Source organism: Oncorhynchus kisutch, linkage group LG22 (assembly GCF_002021735.2).
Source record: "Oncorhynchus kisutch isolate 150728-3 linkage group LG22, Okis_V2, whole genome shotgun sequence".
In the NCBI taxonomy this organism is placed as follows: Eukaryota; Metazoa; Chordata; class Actinopteri; order Salmoniformes; family Salmonidae; genus Oncorhynchus; species Oncorhynchus kisutch.
The window spans coordinates 7,358,820-7,378,445 of record NC_034195.2 but is presented as its reverse complement, the minus strand read 5'-3'; the positions used below and the strand labels follow the sequence as shown (position 1 = coordinate 7,378,445).

Here is a 19,626-nt window from a genome sequence, read left to right as displayed (position 1 = left end):
CTACACTTCAAACCACAGGTTCAACTTGATAACTTGAACAGGCAGTCATTTCCAAGGTTTATTTCAATCACTCGGTTGTGGTCAGTTTATTTTTATTAGACGATAAACACACCAAATAATAATACATTTATTCAACTTCTATAGTGCTTTGAATAACCGAAATAAGGAGCGGATTCAATCCGATTGCGCTTTGTCGGCTATGTGCCATTTAAAGGTAATGGCCGAGAGCACAACGTGACTGGTTGAATCGTGGCCTAAACTTAAAAGGGATGAAAAAAACAAAACAAGAAACAAACGAGCAATATATCATGAGTACTGAGTAGCCAAGCTAGGCCAAATCTTTTGAGTGCATCCTCCAAATGATGGCGCGACGGTCATGAGATGTTCGAAAAGTTTATGGATTGAGTCAGGGAGATTGATGATGGAGTGTGCTGGTATGACCTATACACAATTATATGTTCATGTAAATCCACATTTTAGACCACCAGTCATAGAGAATGAAAAACATTTCAGACCGTATTAAATGTATGTTTGTTGACCGTTTACTCGCCGCAAAGTCCAGCCAAACCAGATCCCCCATACATGCCTGAGTCCAGTGTAATTTCCCCTCTAGATAATCCTGGAGATGAGAAAGGAGGAAGATTACAAAATTCCCATCTGGATTATAGTAGGGAGCACGCTGGGTGGTCTGCTGCTGCTAGCCTTGCTCATCCTGGCTCTATGGAAGGTAGGAATGAATCAATGTCATCCTGCATAAATCTTCATTATAATGAAGCAATAAGGCACGAGGGGGTGTGGTATATGACTAATAAACCACAGCTAAGGGCTGTTCTTATGCACAACATAACACAGAGTGCCTGGATACAGCTCTTAACAGTGGTATGTATAGTGGCCATATACCACAAACCCCTGAGGTGCCTTATTGCTATTATAAACTGGTAACCAACGTAGAACAGTAAAAATATTTGTGGGGTCATACCCGTGGTATACAATCTGACATACCATGGCTTTCAGCCAATCAGCATCCAGGTGCCAAACTACCTGGTTTCTAATCAATGACCTGGTGTATAATCAAGGATAACTCAGCCTTTCTACCAGTATGTTGGTCCCTGTAGACACCCGGTGAAGGGTTTTGGTTTCACTCTTTCCCCTCTCTGTTTCTGCCTTCCCAGCTGGGCTTCTTCAACAGGCAGAAACAGAGGGAGGAAGAGGAGGAGCAAGTAGCCAACGGGAAGATGCCAGAGGAGCGGTAACCATGGCAACAGTGCAGACCCGCATCAGCCCCATCACTCAGGGACCCCCAGCACACCCCCAGACGAGACTGTGGGCGTGACCTCGGTGTCCATATTCCCCTTGGCTGAACAGCACCCGTCTTGCACTGCCGAGCCTTCTTACTCGCTGTCTTAGAACCCGACAGAAGCTCCCGGCCCACCTGTGTCTCTCTTATGACTGAGGAACTTCGACAGACACCATCTGGACAAGACTGAGGTCCTGGTTATCAGTCAGCCTTTATGACCTATCATCATCATCACCACAAAGCCAAATGACAATCTTTCACCAGAGCAATGACCACAGAATATTTTTCTAAGAAAGTGTGCCTGAATATAATAGAGTGAATGGAATAAGCCCATCATTAATATAAGGCCAAAGAAAACCAGGCAGCCTGTTCAGAACACAAGATTACCTATAATGAATGGCTGATGATTTTTTTGGGCTTTTGCTATGGCGTTTCTCAAATATGCAACAGCAACGACCTACTCATTTATTTTGGAAGAGAACATGACGCAACTGAAATATTATATTGTATTTGCAAATGCCATATTCTATAGCTGATGCACTTTTGTCGTATAACGATAAACTTGAATTGTGTACATATCCAACTGTGCCTTCACAACTGAATTAAGTTGTCGATGACTGTTAAAGTGGCATTACTATACAACTACATAATATTAACTTAAGGCTCTTGTGCAACAACGTTGTCAGATGTATGTACACCAATACGAGGCTGCTTTGCACCGTGGCGTACAACCTGTGGATTTATATATGAACACAGATGACCTGGGGTCCTAGAAAGGATCTCAAGGAAGATGCAATGATGGCCATGTAGAAATCATTAAAGCATGCCAAGTGGTTTATAAAGAGTTCATGAGTTTTCTATGTGTAATTAAATCTGTATACTGTAACCACAGAGTGAATTGATCAGCTTCCACATGCAATGAAACGTGTGTGGTATATTGGTGGAATCATCTGTTTTAGAGAAGATTTAAGCCCACAGTTGTTCTGACTCAATCCAGAGGCCATCTGGTATGCGGGTCATTGCATGTGACATCAGACAAATTTTGGCACTATCCACTTGGATTTCTGACAAAATTGGCACGTAAAATTTTCCCTCCGGAGACTGCAGAGGACCAATGTCAATACATTTGGTTGTGTACTCACTCATAAGCAGTTTTGGTGTCATATTAAAAGGGAGATATTTACTACACCTTTGATAATTATACCTGAAGAAATATTAATTGCACGCAGGTAGAAAAGGAAAGTATAAGAAATATTAAGGCAGAAACGTATCACTTTACACATGGAGTCATATAGAAATCGTTCTAGTCCCACAACTTCTGACAGAAATAGTTTCACTGCGACTTTGGATAGCTGTCTTTGATTAAATACATGAAATAAATTGCATTAGCTTGAAAGGGGAAATGACAAAACCAATGAGCTAATGGGAAACACTGAGCTTTAATATGACACCAACTTTGTACATATGCAGTATCTTTCATGTCTTCAAAGCATTAGTCTTTCCAAAAAACATGTAAACTGCTGAAGAAAAAACTGGGTTAAACTGTCTTTGGGTTCATTTGCATTCATTACCCCAAATACAAAATATTAAAATAGAAATACCTGATATACAGTACCAGTCAAAAGTTTGGACAGACCCCTACTCATTCATTGGTTTTCTTAATTTGTACTATTTTCTACATTGTAGAATAATAGTGAAGACAACAAAACTATGAAATAACACATTGAACCATGTAGTGCTATACAAATACAAAAAACAGCTTTTCACACATTCTCTCAACCAGCTCCATGAGGTAGACACCTGGAATGCATTTCAATTAATAGGTGTGCCTTGTTCAAAGTACATTTCTTTCCTTCTGAATGCATTTGAGCCAATCAGTCGTGTTGTGACAAGGTGGTGTGTGTGTGGGTGGGTGGGTGGGGGGTATTCAGAAGATAGCCCTATTTGGTAAAAGACCAGAACAGCTCAAGTATTCAGATAAACGACAGTCCATCACCACTTCAAGACATGAAGGTCAATCAATCTGGAAAATTTCAAGAACTTTGAAAGTTTCAAGTGTAGTCGCAAAAAACCATCAAGCGCTATGATGAAACTGGCTCTCATGAGGACCACCACAGGAAAGGAAGACCCAGAGTTACCTCTGCTGCAGAGGATAAGTTCATTAGTTACCCTTCTCAGAAATAGTTCAAGTAACGGACACAACAACATCAACTGTTCAAAGGAGACTGTGTGAATCAGGCCTTCATGGTCGAATTGCTGCAAAGAAACCACTAATAAAGGACATCAATAAGAAGAAGAGATTGTTTGGGCCAAGAAACACGAGCAATGGACATTAGACAGGTGGAAATCTGTCCTTTGGTCTGACGAGTCCAATGTTGAGATTTTTGGTTCCAACCTCTGTGTCTTTGTGAGATGCAGAGTAGGCGAACAGATGATCTCTGCATGTGTGGTTCCCACCGTGAAGCATGGAGGTGGTGGTGGTGATGGTTTGGGGGTGCTTTGCTGGTGACATTGTCAGTGATTTATTTAGAATTCAAGGCACACTTAACCAGCATTGCTACCACAGCATTCTGCAGCGATACACTATCCCATCTGATTTGAGCTTAGTGGAACTATCAGTTGTTTTTTTAGCAGGGCAATGACCCAACACACCTCCAGGCTGTGTAAGGGCTATTTGGCCAAGGAGAGTGAAAGAGCGCTGCATCAGATGACCAGGCCTCCACAATCACCCGAGCTCAACCCAACTGAGATGGTTTGGGATGAGTTGGACCGCAGAGTGAAGGAAAAGCAGCCAACAAGTGCTCAGCATATGTGGGAACTCCAAGACTGTTGGAAAAGCATTCTCGGTGAAGCTGGTTGAGAGAATGCCAAGAGTGTGCAAAGCTGTCATCAAGTCCAAGGGTGGATACTTTGAAAAATCTCAAATATGAAATATATTTTGATTTGTTTAGGGCTCCAGAGTGGCGCAGCAGTGCATCTCAGTGTGCGAGGCGTCACCACAGACCCGGGTTCAATTTCAGGCTATATCACAACAGGCCGTGATTGGGAGTCCCATAGGGCGGCACACAATTGGCCCAGTGTCGTCCAGGTTAGGGTTTGCCCGTCATTATTAACTGACTTGCCTAGTTAAAGGTTAAATAAAATAACAATACCTTTTTTTGGTTACTACATGATTCCATGTGTTATTTCATAGTTTGTGTTTTCACTATTATTCTACAATGTAGAAAAATGACAAAAATAAAGAAAAACCCTTGAATGAGTAGGTGTTCTAAAACTTTTGACTGGTAATGTACATACATTCTCTACTCCAGATTTTTTTTTAAACAGTGTCACACCGTAAAAGCCAAATCGGATACTCTTAACACGCACTCCCTTTTAAAGTAGAAAGCACACTTAACGGCACGCTATGGTCACAGTATCACTTCGATGAAAATCAAAGAAAAATCGGCAGAAATCACCTTTCATTCTCAGCTTTAATCTCTGACAATCTGATTGGGAAACAGAACAGGGACAGACTGTACAAATCGTTGGTTATTATGGACAAACGACATGTTGCAAGCATGAGGGAAAAGACTATAGGCCTACATTCAACCCCGCCAGGAACATTCCACAGTCCTTCCCTCGATCTCAGCATGCGCACCCACACACAAATCCAAGAGACGTAGAATGGAAGACATGCTCAAACATCAATACGAGCAGCATCCATTTAAAAAGGCCCGTATGTGGTCATACTCAGCCAAAGCCATGGAGTCTCCACAGACAGCCGCCAAGCTCGTTCCCTCACACTGTAGCAAAGCTCATCAGGATGGCCAACAACCCACATGCGTTGGTGACTTGGTTGAAAGGGGACATCTACGCCGAATTACTCCGATAGAGAAAATCTAAATAGAATCACAGGCACATCTTTACCAGTCAGTGTTTGTGTAAAAGAAAGCTCCTTTTACATCTACTTCCACAGATGTTTTTTCCATAAAAATATATCTTCAAACATACCCTCTTAAATAAAACTTCTTTTGATTTTTTGTTTTTTTAAATATCAGTTATGAAAGAAAAATAAAATACTCCTATTATAAGTATAAAGTGCTGTCCAGCAGTTCTCTCTCTCTCTCTACTGTGTGGGTTGGCTCGCTGTTCTTCTAGAGAAATCTGAAACGACCTGTTATTATAATGCAATACTCAATCACCAGTCATGAGTTTGGAACCAAACATAGGCAGACAATCCAACTAGAAATGAGAATCACAAGGCAAACCAATGTCAAAATGTAGACATCAGTGGAACCGTGACAACTTTAAAGAGCAATGGGTGACTGAAATAAAAGAAAGTCCCACAAGATCTCTGCGTCACTGTCTAACACACAAGTTTGACTGGCTGCTTGGCAAAGCCGTGCATTTCTTGCTTATTCTCTATCGCCAAGACTAACTACTACCGTCTCACCTCCCAGCCTTTCTCTGACTGACACACATTCGCTCCCTCAAACACACACCAACAAACCACTGACCCCCATAATCATTGCAACATGGCACACAACATCTCTGCAACAGGCAACCATGATAAGGCAAAAAGATTCAAGAGTGTAATGTTACTTTATGGTTGCGAACCCAGCTGGATGTCTGGGACAATTGGATCCATGCAGTACAAGCTGTGAAATGGTCCTGCTGTTGTCACCATTGTGTGGATGCTTGGCTGTGCCAAGTATTCTCTTTGGAACACTCTGGGAAAGTGAAAGCACAAAGCAGGCTGTCAATTTCCTCATTCTGCTGGTGACACCCAGTAGTCAGAATGACAACCACAGACAGTAACACACTTCAGTAAGAGATCTGGAGAACGAGAACATGGGCGCTCCTGCTGGTACTCGCAATTCATACTTATAATAGAGAAAAAGGGAACCATTGTTAAAAACCACAATGTGTCAAACTGTTCATAATCATCCTCAGCCAGCACCGTTCTGATTTGTTAAAAAATTATAACAAATCAAAAAAAAGAACAAGAGATTCTAATTGTTTAAAAGGTCTCCATGGCCAGGTGGATCAGTGGAACTCCACAAACTCCTCCAGAGTCTTAGGGATCTGGTTGCGGTATGTGATTTGGTGCTGGCGAACGGCCCGCGACGCCAGGCACTTGAGGCTCATCTTCATCTGGGTCTTGAGCAGGATCTCCGACACTCCCGTGGTGCTCTTGTCCAGTGGCGTCTTCTTTTGCTTGTTGGTCATGTCAGTGTGGGCGCCCGCTTCCACCAGACTGATGATGATGGCGTGCAGCGTCAGGAAGTCGCTGATGGGCCGGTTGTACTGCACAATGATGTGCAGCGGACTGTTGCCCTCGTGGTCCACCGCGTTCACCTGCGCGCCGCAGTCTAGCAGCAGCTTGGTTACCTGCGCGTTGGGAAAGGTGCACACATCGTTGGTGTGGAAGTCGTCCACTGGAGTGCTGGAGCTGATGGCCAGGTGCAAGAGGGACGAGCCCTCCCGCGAGCGCGGGTCCAGCTGGATCAGGTTGTAGATCTGCTTGTTGATGCGGGCGCGCTCCTCCTCACCACACACTGTCTTGGTGCTGATGCACACCAGGTAAAGGAAGGTGAACACGTTGGACTCGTAGTTGTCCATGGCCGTGTGAAGCTCGGCCTCAGGCGCTGCTTCCACCCTGGCCATGCTCCTCTGGATCTCCAGCACGCTGCAGTGCAGCACCTGTTTCACTGGCTCCGCCCCCACCGGCTCCTTCAGGTGCACCATCTGGGAAAAGACCTGGGCGAAGCGCAGCAGGTCCTTGTGAGTGTTGCGGTTGCCCTTCTGGCGCAGGAGCAGCGCGTGCAGCCACAGCTTGATGCACTGGTCGAACTCCATGTTGTCGGCATACACGGCACCCCGGTAGATGATGGGGTGTGACACGTCGATGTTGTCCGAGCCCAGGATGCGCTCGCGCACCATCAGGCCCTCCATGTGCAGCGCATTGCGGTCCGCCCGGATGGCCTCTAGCTCCTGCGGGGTGCGGCACTCGCCCCTACCGCCGTAGGCCTCGATGGGTGGCAGCAGCTCCTTGGCGATGAGCGCGCCGAGATCGCGGTGGCGCTCCAGCATGGCCAGGTAGAGGTAGTGGTAGGTCTTGAGGATGTCATAGTTCTCCCGGTCGTTGGCGAACGAGGCACCCAGGAGCTCCAGAGCCTCGATGCGGCTGTGTGGGTCACACTCAGCATGCAACAGCAGCAACTCCACCACATCCGCCTTGCAGCTCTCCGCCGCCACTTTGAGTGGCGTCATGCCATGGCCGTTCACCACCATGGCTGCCTGGCAGCGCACCAGCTCCTTCACAATGTCCAGGTGGCCTGCCTCAGCAGCAAAGTGCAGGGCGGTGGCCCCGCAGTGGGCCTTGGCATTGGGGTCAGCGCCATGCTCCAGCAGAAAGCCCACCACGTCCGTGTGGCCCTTGTAGGCGGCGATCATCAGGCAGGTGTTGTCATACTTGTTGGCAATGCTGATGTTGGCCTGGTGTTCCACCAGGTATTTCACAATGTCCAGGCGCCCATCAAAGCAGGCCGCTCTCAGGGGGGTGGAGTTGGTGACAGTGGTGTGGTTGACATTCGCCTGGTGGCACACCAACTGGCGGACCACCTCAAAGTGTCCTGCGCCAGCCGAACACCACAAGGCGGTGGCCCCATCAATGACATACCTGAAGGAGGGAGAAGAGATGGGTCAAATGAATTACCCAGAAAATAATTCCAGCAAATAATGCATTTGACATAAAAGACCATTACGGTGCTTAATTTTCCTAATATTGCCAGCAGAAATAGTGCAATCACACACAATTGACTGACCAATGATTCAATTAATGAATACTAACCCGTCAAATCTGACTGTGCCAGTCTGTTCAGTATCCACCTTGTAGTGATCCAGCAGCAGCCTCACAACTTTGTCGTGTCCGTTTCGAGATGCAATGATGAGAGGAGTTGACCGTTGGCCAGCGAGGTGGGTCACGTAACTCAGTAAATATCGTGTCTCAGCCTCGGAGTGGTTGAGCAGCAGGGCGGCCAACGTCAGGACTCGGCCCTCAGCAGCCGCTTTGTATACGTACCCGGCAAGCGAGTCCATCCAAGCCCAGCACGTCGCCGGCACCTTCGCCTTCTTCGCAAGTGTCGCCCACTAGATGTACTACTCCAACGCAGCCCGCCTCCCATTAAAATACCGAAACAAGGTTATTCAGTGCTCACATGAAAAACTCAATTGAGCTTGGTTGATACAGTAATTCGTTTGACTGAAACCCATTATTTCAAAGCACAAAACAAGCTGCATCCAAACTAATTCGTATTGTTTGTTTGGGCTAACTTCTGGATTCGATTATCAACTTTGTTGTCCCCAATTTCGGTGGCACCGAGCTAGCTAGCTAATGCATCATCTGAAGATAGCTAGCTAGCAAGCTCACATTCAAAACCGTGCAAGTATCAGAACTTCGTGCTGTTAAATCTCGCTTCTCTTGAATTACAGTACTCCCCTTTAAACACGTTAAAGCAGACAAGGTCAAAGAAGAATGCAGTCGGCTATATTAGCCAACAAATGTAAATGTTTTGAGAACAGAGCAAGGCTATCAACGTCTCGTCAGCAACACTAAAAAAAAAAGTACTTCCGGGTCACGGAATTTCGGAAATCTTCTAAATAAAAGTCCCCACGAAATGAATGACAAATAATTGTCTAAACATTAACAGTGATTCATATTTGTTCATATTTAAGTGACATTTGCATTTCATTCGTTTTTTAAAACATGTTACAATGTCAAATACATTCCTAATGCAAATCACACAATATATTGGCTTATAAGGACAAGTATAGTTTAAGGCCGATGCAAAGGTGGGGTGGGGAGAACTCAGTAGGGTCTGTAGAATATATAGCCTATATGGTGTCATTTACTGGGGCTCTGAATAATATGGAGTGTTGCTGGCCTTTTACTGTGGCAAAACCGCTTAAAATGGGGTGCCTGGGGCCTCATTTATAACCGTTGGGTAAATGTAACACTAAATAGATGTGTACACGATTTCTGAAAAGACTGCGCACCCACCAAAATGTTGAGATTTATAAACTTGGCACATGGCATACGCATGTTTCCCCTTATGAATTATAAATCAGATCTTCCGTAAAACTATATGTGTGTGTTCAAACATTATATAACTCCACCTGAAAAACGCCCATCATTCACCTTTTATGGTGACTATAACACCCTTATTTGCTGTATACTTTGGAAGTACTGGAATTAGGCAAGACAGCATCTAAAGGACATAACAATGCATTGTGAACTCGATCAAATGTCTTTGGAGGTGTTCTCAGAATGTTTTCTTTTGCAGTGACATTTGCTTTATCTGTCCATTTCTGAAATAGAAAAACAATTGCTAATTGTTGTGGATATTTTGAATGCAATAGTCTTGCATTCACTTTTCCCCAAACCTAAATATGCTGAAATCTGAAACATTGTCTACTAATAAAAAGAAGAAAGCTACAAGTAGGCCAACTTAGAGTGGTAGCCTACACAATTCAATAGGCGCAACAGTCTGTTCACCTGTTCAATTCTACTGTATGTTAGAAAACTGTGCTTCCTGTCAGATACATAGAGCAAGAACTTTAAATTATAATAATCTATCTAATAGGCCCAATTAAATGAGATGCACATGGGAATTTGTTTTGTATGGCTACTTCAGGAATATGAACTAAACTGTCTCAACATGGCTAGAAAAGGTGAAGAATTTATTCTGTTAATCACGACTCAGATGCAGACAGTTCGAATAACAGATGTTTATTATAAAACAGGGGACAGGCAAACGACAGGTCAAGGGCAGGCATAGGTCGGTAGTCCAGGGCAGAGTCCGTAAGGTACCGAGTGGCAGGCAGGCTAAGGGGAGGCAGAGGTCAGTAATCCAGGACAGTGGCAAATTGTACAAAAAAGTAGGCAGGCTCATGGTCAGGGCAGGCAGAATGATCAAAACAGGCATAACTAGAAAACAGTGGCTCAAGAAAACAGGAGTACAAAAACATGCTAGTAGACTTGACGAGACAAGACGAATTAGCAAAAGACAAACAGAGAACACAGGTATAAATGCACAGGGGATAATGTGCTACCGAGTGGTGCAGCGGTCTAAGGCACGGCATCTCACTGCATCTCAGTGCAAGAGGTGTCAGTATAGTACCTAGTTTGAATCCAGGCTGTGTCACATCAGGCCGTGATTGGGAGTTCCATAATGCGGCGCACAATTGGCCCAACGTTGTCTGGGTTTGGCCGGAGTAGGCCGTCACTGTAAATAAGAATTTGTTCTTAACTGACTTGCCTAGTTAAATAAACATTAAATAAAATTAAAATGGGGAAGATGGGCGACATCTGGAGGGGGCTGAAGACAAGCACAAAGAAAGGTGAAACAGAACATGGTGTGATGCAGTAGTGGTTGTGATATATGTATTAAGTTAGAAATGAAATATTGTCTTCCCGAGAAATTGGACATTACAGTATTAGGTGTAGTCTACAAACGTCAATGGAAAAGGTGAACTGTCTGTTCTACCATTAATCTGCGCTTTGGATCGGATTGGATAGAACAAAATACTGAGAGATGGGACAAATGGTACCCTATACACACTTGTTGTAGGCCTATAGGCTATTCCGCAACATGAGTAGCCTATGAAACCATCACAGTTTGAAAAGATTAGCAATATTTTATTTTAGAATGCAAAGATAAGAAGAAGAAAAAATGTCAGTCATCACTAATGGAAAATGTTTGCATATTGTTGTTATTTAGTTAGGCTACGTGTTTTCTTTGCTATGAATAATCGTGACTTACTGTATATTCACCATTTGCACAAGGCTACTACTTTTGCCTTCTTGCAATGCAATACTTCAACAACTAGAAACTGTACATATGCATTGTCTAAAGTTTGCAGGAGGATGAGCACATTCTCATTTATAAATGGCAACTTGTGTACGTATGTTTTGGGGCATATTTTGTGCATATGCAACATTTATAAATGAGTTCCCTGGACATTATATTGTACAATTAGAGCACTGTACAGGAAAAACAATTATTTGTGCCGATGTGGGGTAGGGAGTACTCAGTAGGATCTGGGTCATGGAATTAAAAAATAAATTAAAAATTAAAAAAGTCCCCCACATTATTAGAATATAAATAAATAAGTGTCTATAACCTGTATTTATTGTTAATATGAAAATGTTTTGTCCAAACACTAATAATGATACAACAATTCATATGTTTTAAAATTTAGGGTTGGCAGGTAGCCTAGTGGTTGGAGCGTTGGACCAGTAACCGCAAGGTTGCTAGATCAAATCCCCGAGCTGACAAGATAAAAATCTGTTGTTCTGCCTCAGAACAAGGCTGTCATTGTAAATAATAATTTCTTCTAAACTGCCTTGCCTATTTAAATAAAGGAAAAATATTTAATCAACATAATGATCACAGTGTTCAACAGAACCAAATGTAATAGCATGGTATAATGTTACTGTAAGACAAAAACACCAACAGATTTTTCTCTCACGTGGCCAAAATTCAACAGCGCACGTCACCAGGTAAAATACACAGAGGCTATGCTATAGTTGAACACAATCTTCTTAAAGAAAGAGTTCATTGTACATCATTCGAAACAACGCTGTAGGCTACTTCAAAACAACGCTGTAGGCTACTTCGAAACAACACTGTACAACTCAAGAAGATCTAAATGCATATCCCCATGAAACGGTCGTCACCAGCTTCTATACCCAGAAAGTCATAAACACCACCAATTTCTAAAAGGTATCTTCTTCAAATTGGATTTAAAACCTAATCCTAACCGTTTTACTAACCTTAAACACACTGCTAACCTTATTCCTGACCTACAATGAAATTGTGTAGCCAATCTTGACTTTGTGACTGTGGAATCTGACTTTGTGACTGTGGAATCTGACTTTGTGACTGGGGAATCTGACTTTGTGACTGTGGAATCTGACTTTGTGACTGGGGAATCGGACTTTGTGGCTGTGGAATCGGACTTTGTGGCTGTGGAATCGGACTTTGTGGCTGTGGAATCGGACTTTGTGGCTTTGGAATCGGACTTTGTGGCTATGGAATCGGACTTTGTGGCTGTGGAATCGGACTTTGTGACTGTGGAATCGGACTTTGTGGCTGTGGAATCGGACTTTGTGGATATAGAAGCTAGCGGAAACCCCTTCTAACTGATTGAGACCAAATGGTTGACATGCAGATGTTGCACCGACTTTTCACCGGTAAAACTTCAAGAATTATTATTCACGATTGAATGCGGTAGTTTTTTTGTCTTACAGTAACGTTATACAATGCTATTATATTCGGTACTGTTATGACTCTCTCCAAGGTGGCATAGCAGTTCAGACGTCTTTTGTCCTCGTCTTGTCGTGTCCTGTATATATATATATTTACAACTTTTTTCACATACATTTTATTTTTATTTTCCATCAACTCATCTTCAAAACACTCTCCTGCAACCCGCCTCACCAATTTATATTTATAAAAAAGTATTATTTACCTCGAATCTGTAATCCTCCACGAAGCTAGCCTGAAACTAGCCAGAAGCTAGCCAGAAGCTAATCCAGAAGCTAATCAGAAGCTAGTTCAGAAGCTAGTTAGCTCCTTTACTGGCAAATCGTTAGTATTCAGCTAACCACGGTTTGTGGTCATCAGCTATCCTTTAGCTCGAAAATCTATCGCCAGCTCTGTACGGCGCAGCGCGGCTTGGAACGGAACATACCGGACCAATTTTTCTCTCCATGTCCCTGGATTTCGACTGCTCTCTGGACATTCATACCCGGATCTCACAGCTAGCTAGCTGCTATCCGTGTGACTATCGGCCTTCGTCGATTCCGGAGCAAACATCAATTATTCCGGAGCTAGCCAGCTCCGTCAATCACTCCTGAGTTCCATCAATCACTCCTGGGCTGCAGTCACCTATCCGGACCCGTTTTACTGCCTACGCGGAGCCCCACCGGGCCTTCACAACTGGACTGCCGACGTTATCTACCCGAAGGAGATCCGGCTGGCTCCTCCGTCGCGACGTTACCTGAACACCCATCTGCGGCCTGCTAACCGTTAGCTGTCTTACCGGCTGCTATCTGAATAGACAATCTGACAATTTATTTATTTTTATTATTATTGTTTTTTTCTTGGGCCTCTATAACTATATCTATTGTTTTTATTTCTGTTGTTGTTGTGTGATTTGGATTAATCCCCTCTACCACACGGAACCCCACTAATCTACTGACGGAACGCAAGAGGTGGCTAACGATGGCCTGGCTAGCTGTCTAAATCACCAACCAACCTCTCCACTCACTGGACCCTTTTGATCACTCGACTAAGCATGCCTCTCCTTAATGTCAATATGTCTTGTCCATTGCTGTTCTGGTTAGTGTTTATTGGCTTATTTCACTGTAGAGCCTCTAGTCCTGCTCACTATACCTTATCCAACCTATTAGTTCCACCACCTACACATGCAATGACATCTCCTGGTTTCAATGATGTTTCTAGAGACAATATCTCTCTCTTCATCACTCAATACCTAGGTTTACCTCCACTGTATTCACATCCTACCATACATTTGTCTGTACATTATACCTTGATGCTATTTTATCGCCCCCAGAAACCTCCTTTTACTCTATGTTCCAGACGTTCTAGACAACCAATTCTCATAGCTTTTAGCCGTACCCTTATTCTACTCCTCCTATGTTCCTCTGGCGATGTAGAGGTGAATCCAGGCCCTGCAGTGCCTAGCTCCACTCCTATTCCCCAGGCGCTCTCTTTTGACGACTTCTGTAACCGTAATAGCCTTGGTTTCATGCATGTTAACATTAGAAGCCTCCTCCCTAAGTTTGTTCTATTCACTGCTTTAGCACACTCTGCCAACCCGGATGTTCTAGCTGTGTCTGAATCCTGGCTTAGGAAGACCACCAAAAATTCAGAAATTTTAATTCCAAACTACAACATTTTCAGACAAGATAGAACTGCCAAAGTGGGCGGTGTTGCAATCTACTGCAAAGATAGCCTGCAGAGTTCTGTCCTACTATCCAGGTCTGTACCCAAACAGTTTGAACTTCTACTTTTAAAAATCCACCTCTCTAAAAACAAGTCTCTCACCGTTGCCGCCTGCTATAGACCACCCTCTGCCCCCATCTGTGCTCTGGACACCATATGTGAACTGATTGCCCCCCATCTATCTTCAGAGTTCGTGCTGCTAGGCGACCTAAACTGGAACATGCTTAACACCCCAGCCATCCTACAATCTAAACTTGATGCCCTCAATCTCACACAAATTATCAATGAACCTACCAGGTACCTCCCCAAAGCCTTGAACACGGGCACCCTCATAGATATCATCCTAACCAACTTCCCCCCAACTTCCCCTCTAAATACACCTCGGCTGTCTTCAACCAAGATCTCAGGGATCACTGCCTCATTGCCTGCATCCGTAATGGGTCAGCGGTCAAACGACCTCCACTCATCACTGTAAAACACTCCCTGAAACACTTCTGCGAGCAGGCCTTTCTAATCGACCTGGCCGGGGTATCCTGGAAGGATATTGATCTCATCCCGTCAGTAGAGGATGCCTGGATATTTTTTTTAAATGCCTTCCTAACCATCTTAAATAAACATGCCCCATTCAAGAAATTTAGAACCAGGAACAGATATAGCCCTTGGTTCTCCCCAGACCTGACTGCCCTTAACCAACACAAAAACATCCTATGGCGTTCTGCATTAGCATCGAACAGCCCCCGTGATATGCAGCTGTTCAGGGAAGCTAGAAACCATTATACACAGGCAGTTAGAAAAGCCAAGGCTAGCTTTTTCAAGCAGAAATTTGCTTCCTGCAACACTAACTCAAAAAAGTTCTGGGACACTGTAAAGTCCATGGAGAATAAGAACACCTCCTCCCAGCTGCCCACTGCACTGAAGATAGGAAACACTGTCACCACTGATAAATCCACCATAATTGAGAATTTCAATAAGCATTTTTCTACGGCTGGCCATGCTTTCCACCTGGCTACTCCTACCCCGGACAACAGCACTGCACCCCCAACAGCAACTCGCCCAAGCCTTCCCCATTTCTCCTTCTCCCAAATCCATTCAGCTGATGTTCTGAAAGAGCTGCAAAATCTGGACCCCTACAAATCAGCCGGGCTAGACAATCTGGACCCTTTCTTTCTAAAATTATCTGCCGAAATTGTTGCCACCCCTATTACTAGCCTGTTCAACCTCTCTTTTGTGTCGTCTGAGATTCCCAAAGATTGGAAAGCAGCTGCGGTCATCCCCCTCTTCAAAGCGGGCGACACTCTTGACCCAAACTGCTACAGACCTATATCTATTCTCCCGTGCCTTTCTAAGGTCTTCGAAAGCCAAGTCAACAAACAGATTACCGACCATTTCGAATCTCACCATACCTTCTCTGCTATGCAATCTGGTTTCAGAGCTGGTCATGGGTGCACCTCAGCCACGCTCAAGGTCCTAAACGATATCTTAACCGCCATCGATAAGAAACATTACTGTGCAGCCGTATTCATTGATCTGGCCAAGGCTTTCGACTCTGTCAATCACCACATCCTCATCGGCAGACTCGACAGCCTTGGTTTCTCAAATGATTGCCTCGCCTGGTTCACCAACTACTTCTCTGATAGAGTTCAGTGTGTCAAATCAGAGGGTCTGCTGTCCGGACCTCTGGCAGTCTCTATGGGGGTGCCACAGGGTTCAATTCTTGGACCGACTCTCTTCTCTGTATACATCAATGAGGTCGCTCTTGCTGCTGGTGAGTCCCTGATCCACCTCTACGCAGACGACACCATTCTGTATACTTCCGGCCCTTCTTTGGACACTGTGTTAACAACCCTCCAGGCAAGCTTCAATGCCATACAACTCTCCTTCCGTGGCCTCCAATTGCTCTTAAATACAAGTAAAACTAAATGCATGTTCTTCAACCGATCGCTACCTGCACCTACCCGCCTGTCCAACATCACTACTCTGGACGGCTCTGACTTAGAATACGTGGACAACTACAAATACTTAGGTGTCTGGTTAGACTGTAAACTCTCCTTCCAGACCCATATCAAACATCTCCAATCCAAAGTTAAATCTAGAATTGGCTTCCTATTTCGCAACAAAGCATCCTTCACTCATGCTGCCAAACATACCCTTGTAAAACTGACCATCCTACCAATCCTCGACTTTGGCGATGTCATTTACAAAATAGCCTCCAATACCCTACTCAACAAATTGGATGCAGTCTATCACAGTGCAATCCGTTTTATCACCAAAGCCCCATATACTACCCACCATTGCAACCTGTACGCTCTCGTTGGCAGGCCCTCGCTTCATACTCGTCGCCAAACCCACTGGCTCCATGTCATCTACAAGACCCTGCTAGGTAAAGTCCCCCCTTATCTCAGCTCGCTGGTCACCATAGCATCTCCCACCTGTAGCACACGCTCCAGCAGGTATATCTCTCTAGTCACCCCCAAAACCAATTATTTCTTTGGCCGCCTCTCCTTCCAGTTCTCTGCTGCTAATGACTGGAACGAACTACAAAAATCTCTGAAACTGGAAACGCTTATCTCCCTCACTAGCTTTAAGCACCAACTGTCAGAGCAGCTCACAGATTACTGCACCTGTACATAGCCCACCTATAATTTAGCCCAAACAACTACCTCTTTCCCAACTGTATTTAATTTGTATTTATTTATTTATTTTTATTTCTACTTTGCACATTCTTCCATTGCAAAACTACCATTCCAGTGTTTTACTTGCTATATTGTATTTACTTTGCCACCATGGCCTTTTTTGCCTTTACCTCCCTTCTCACCTCATTTGCTCACATTGTATATAGACTTGTTTATACTGTATTATTGACTGTATGTTTGTTTTACTCCATGTGTAACTCTGTGTCGTTGTATCTGTCGAACTGCTTTGCTTTATCTTGGCCAGGTCGCAATTGTAAATGAGAACTTGTTCTCAACTTGCCTACCTGGTTAAATAAAGGTAAAATAAATAAAAATAAATCAAATGTAGAATACTATCATTATGTGATCTTGCAGACATTGATTCAGCTTTCATCTAACTTGAATACACGAGCATAATTTGCCCGAGTAGCCTGTCTCTACGCATAGTATAGAATATACACGTGCTGAACGTATTCACATGCGCAGGTGATATTTAGTACAGAAAACTGAAGATCCCGGAAAGTCAGATCCGCAGTGACGTACATTATTTTATTAATGTTTTTTGTGTGTTTAAAATAAAATAAAATACTATCACATTACAAATGTAGTGATAACAGACTGCAATTGAAACTTCACGCACTGTAAAACTTTTGGATGACTTATTAAATAATTGTATCGTAAGAGTGGGTATGCTTGTGCATTAGTAAGCACACCAAAGCACGCCAAAGACAGCATTAACGATAAGTAATCAAATTAAGATGGCACTTCTAAAAGCCTATTTCACACCATAGCCTGCTGAATTTGATAAATTACTTTTTAAAATGAATGAATTAATTAAGTATGGATCCCAATTATCTGCTGCCAAGGAAGCATCTACTCTTCATGGGGTCCAGCAAAATTAAGGCAGTTATACAATTTTAAAAACATTACAACACATTCACAACAGATTTCACAACACATTCACAACATATTTCACAATACACCATCTGTGTGCCCTCAGGCCCCTACTCCACTACCACATATCTACAACACAAAATCCATGTGTACGTGTGTATAGTGTGTATGTTATCATGTGTGTATGCATGTGTCTGTGCCTGTGTTTGTGTTGCTTCACAGTTTCCGCCATACGGTTTATTCATATCGTTTTTTTTATTTATTTTTATTTTACTGCTTGCATGAGTTACTTGATGTGGAATAGAGTTCCATGTAGTCATGGCTCTATGTAGTACTGTGTGCCTCCAATAGTCTGTTCTGGACTTGGGGACTGTGAAGCGACCTCTGGTGGCATGTTTTCTGGGGTATGCATGGGTGTCAGAGCTGTGTGCCAGTAGTTCAAACAGACACCTTGGTGCATTCAACATGTCACCTCTTACAAATACAAGTAGTGATAAAGTCAATCTCTACTCCACTTTGAGCCAGGAGAGATTGACATATTCATTTTTATATCTCTGTGTACATCCAAAGGGTTACATCTGTCCCTGCCACGCCCTCTACTGCTCATCCTGTCTCCCTACCTTGTCGCCCCTCCCCCAGTGCTCTCTTCCTGTGTGATTGTGTGGGTGGAGACAGGTGTGCTGGAGGTAGAGCAGATCCCCACCAGTTGCAACCTGTTCCATTATCAAGACCTCTACAAATACTCAGCCCTGCCACTTCCACTCTGCCAGATCGTAACCTCTGCTCAGTCAGTCTGCAGTTTGAGACGTTTGTTCCTGCATAGATACTGTTTTCGTGTTGTGCCTGTTTTCCCTTGCCTGACGCTGAATTCTTCTCTGCTACAGTTCTGTCCGCTCTGACTCTGGTCCCGTCTGGTTGACGATGTCAACCTCGGAGCTTGCAAAGCCTTTTTGGTACAATGTTCACTAGTATACGAGCAACAGCCCTTCGCTTACGCTACCGAGCCGGCCAAGATTTCCTTCCTGATCGGCAGCCTCTGTGGAGCAGCGCTTTCCTGGGCCACGCGGTGTGGGAGAGACAGTCCCCCATCTGCTCCTCCTACTTCAGCTTCACAAAGGAGATGAGAGGAGAGTCTTTGACCACCGTGTCTGCGGTAAGGATGCCGCTAAGCGACTCCTGTCTCTCAGTCAAGGCTCCCATAGTGTCGCTGAGATGGCAATCGAGTTTCGCACCCTCGCCACTGAGAGCGGCTGGAATGAGGAGGCCCTTCAGGGAGCATTTCAGTAATCTCTCACTGAGACCATCAAGGATGAGTTGGTGTCCAGGGATGAGCTAGATGGACTCGAGGAGCTCATCTCTCTCGCCATCTGCATCGAAAGCTGTCTCCATGAGCGTCGGAGGGAGAGTGCAGGTAGGGTTGCATGCCCCATCACGACATCTGCTTCTTTGCTTGGTTCTCCTCTGACTGCCTCCCTTCCCAAGTCTCTTCCAGAACCTGAACCCATGCCACTCGGCCGGGCCCGTCACTCACCTGAGGAGAGGCAGCGGCGAATCATCACTAGGAGCTGCCTATACTGTGGTCAGATTGGTCACTTTGTCTCCACTCGTTCCCTGCGGCCAGCAAAAGGTATATTGTAACCAAATCGCCAGCCCATCTCCCCTTGCTAGACGGCACCCTTGTGTGGCAGAGCCAGGCTTTTCCTCTGCCTGCGCTTATCGACTCGGGCACCGACGAGAGTTTCCTGGA

At 44.3% G+C, this 19,626-nt stretch overlaps 2 protein-coding genes across 2 annotated transcripts in view; one reads left to right on the top strand and one right to left on the bottom strand.

The window, feature by feature from the left end:
- itga11b (integrin, alpha 11b) overlaps positions 1-2,183 on the top strand; it is an 85,720-nt gene extending 83,537 nt beyond the window's left edge. Inside the window, exons 29-30 of the mRNA XM_031801739.1 lie at positions 614-727; positions 1,173-2,183. Coding sequence (XP_031657599.1) covers positions 614-727; positions 1,173-1,253 — 195 coding nt within the window. The 3' untranslated portion in view covers positions 1,254-2,183. The remainder of the gene's footprint in view (positions 1-613; positions 728-1,172) is intronic.
- Positions 2,184-2,717: 534 nt separating this feature from the next.
- fem1b (fem-1 homolog b) lies at positions 2,718-8,918 on the bottom strand. Its single transcript, XM_020456538.2, has 2 exons — positions 8,133-8,918; positions 2,718-7,961 (listed from the first exon to the last, which is right to left on the bottom strand). The coding sequence occupies exons 1-2, from the start codon at positions 8,378-8,380 to the stop codon at positions 6,326-6,328; spliced, it is 1,884 nt and encodes a 627-aa protein (XP_020312127.1). The 5' UTR covers positions 8,381-8,918; the 3' UTR covers positions 2,718-6,325.
- Between the last annotated feature and the right edge of the window lie 10,708 nt (positions 8,919-19,626).

What these genes read in the sequence shown, in the direction of transcription:
- fem1b (XM_020456538.2), bottom strand. Translation starts at nt 8,380, where the DNA reads ATGGACTCGCTTGCCGGGTACGTATACAAAGCGGCTGCTGAGGGCCGA. An exon ending in GGCACAGTCAGATTTGACGG is followed by an intron (nt 7,962 to 8,132) that starts GTTAGTATTCAT and finishes TCCCTCCTTCAG; the next exon opens with GTATGTCATTGATGGGGCCA.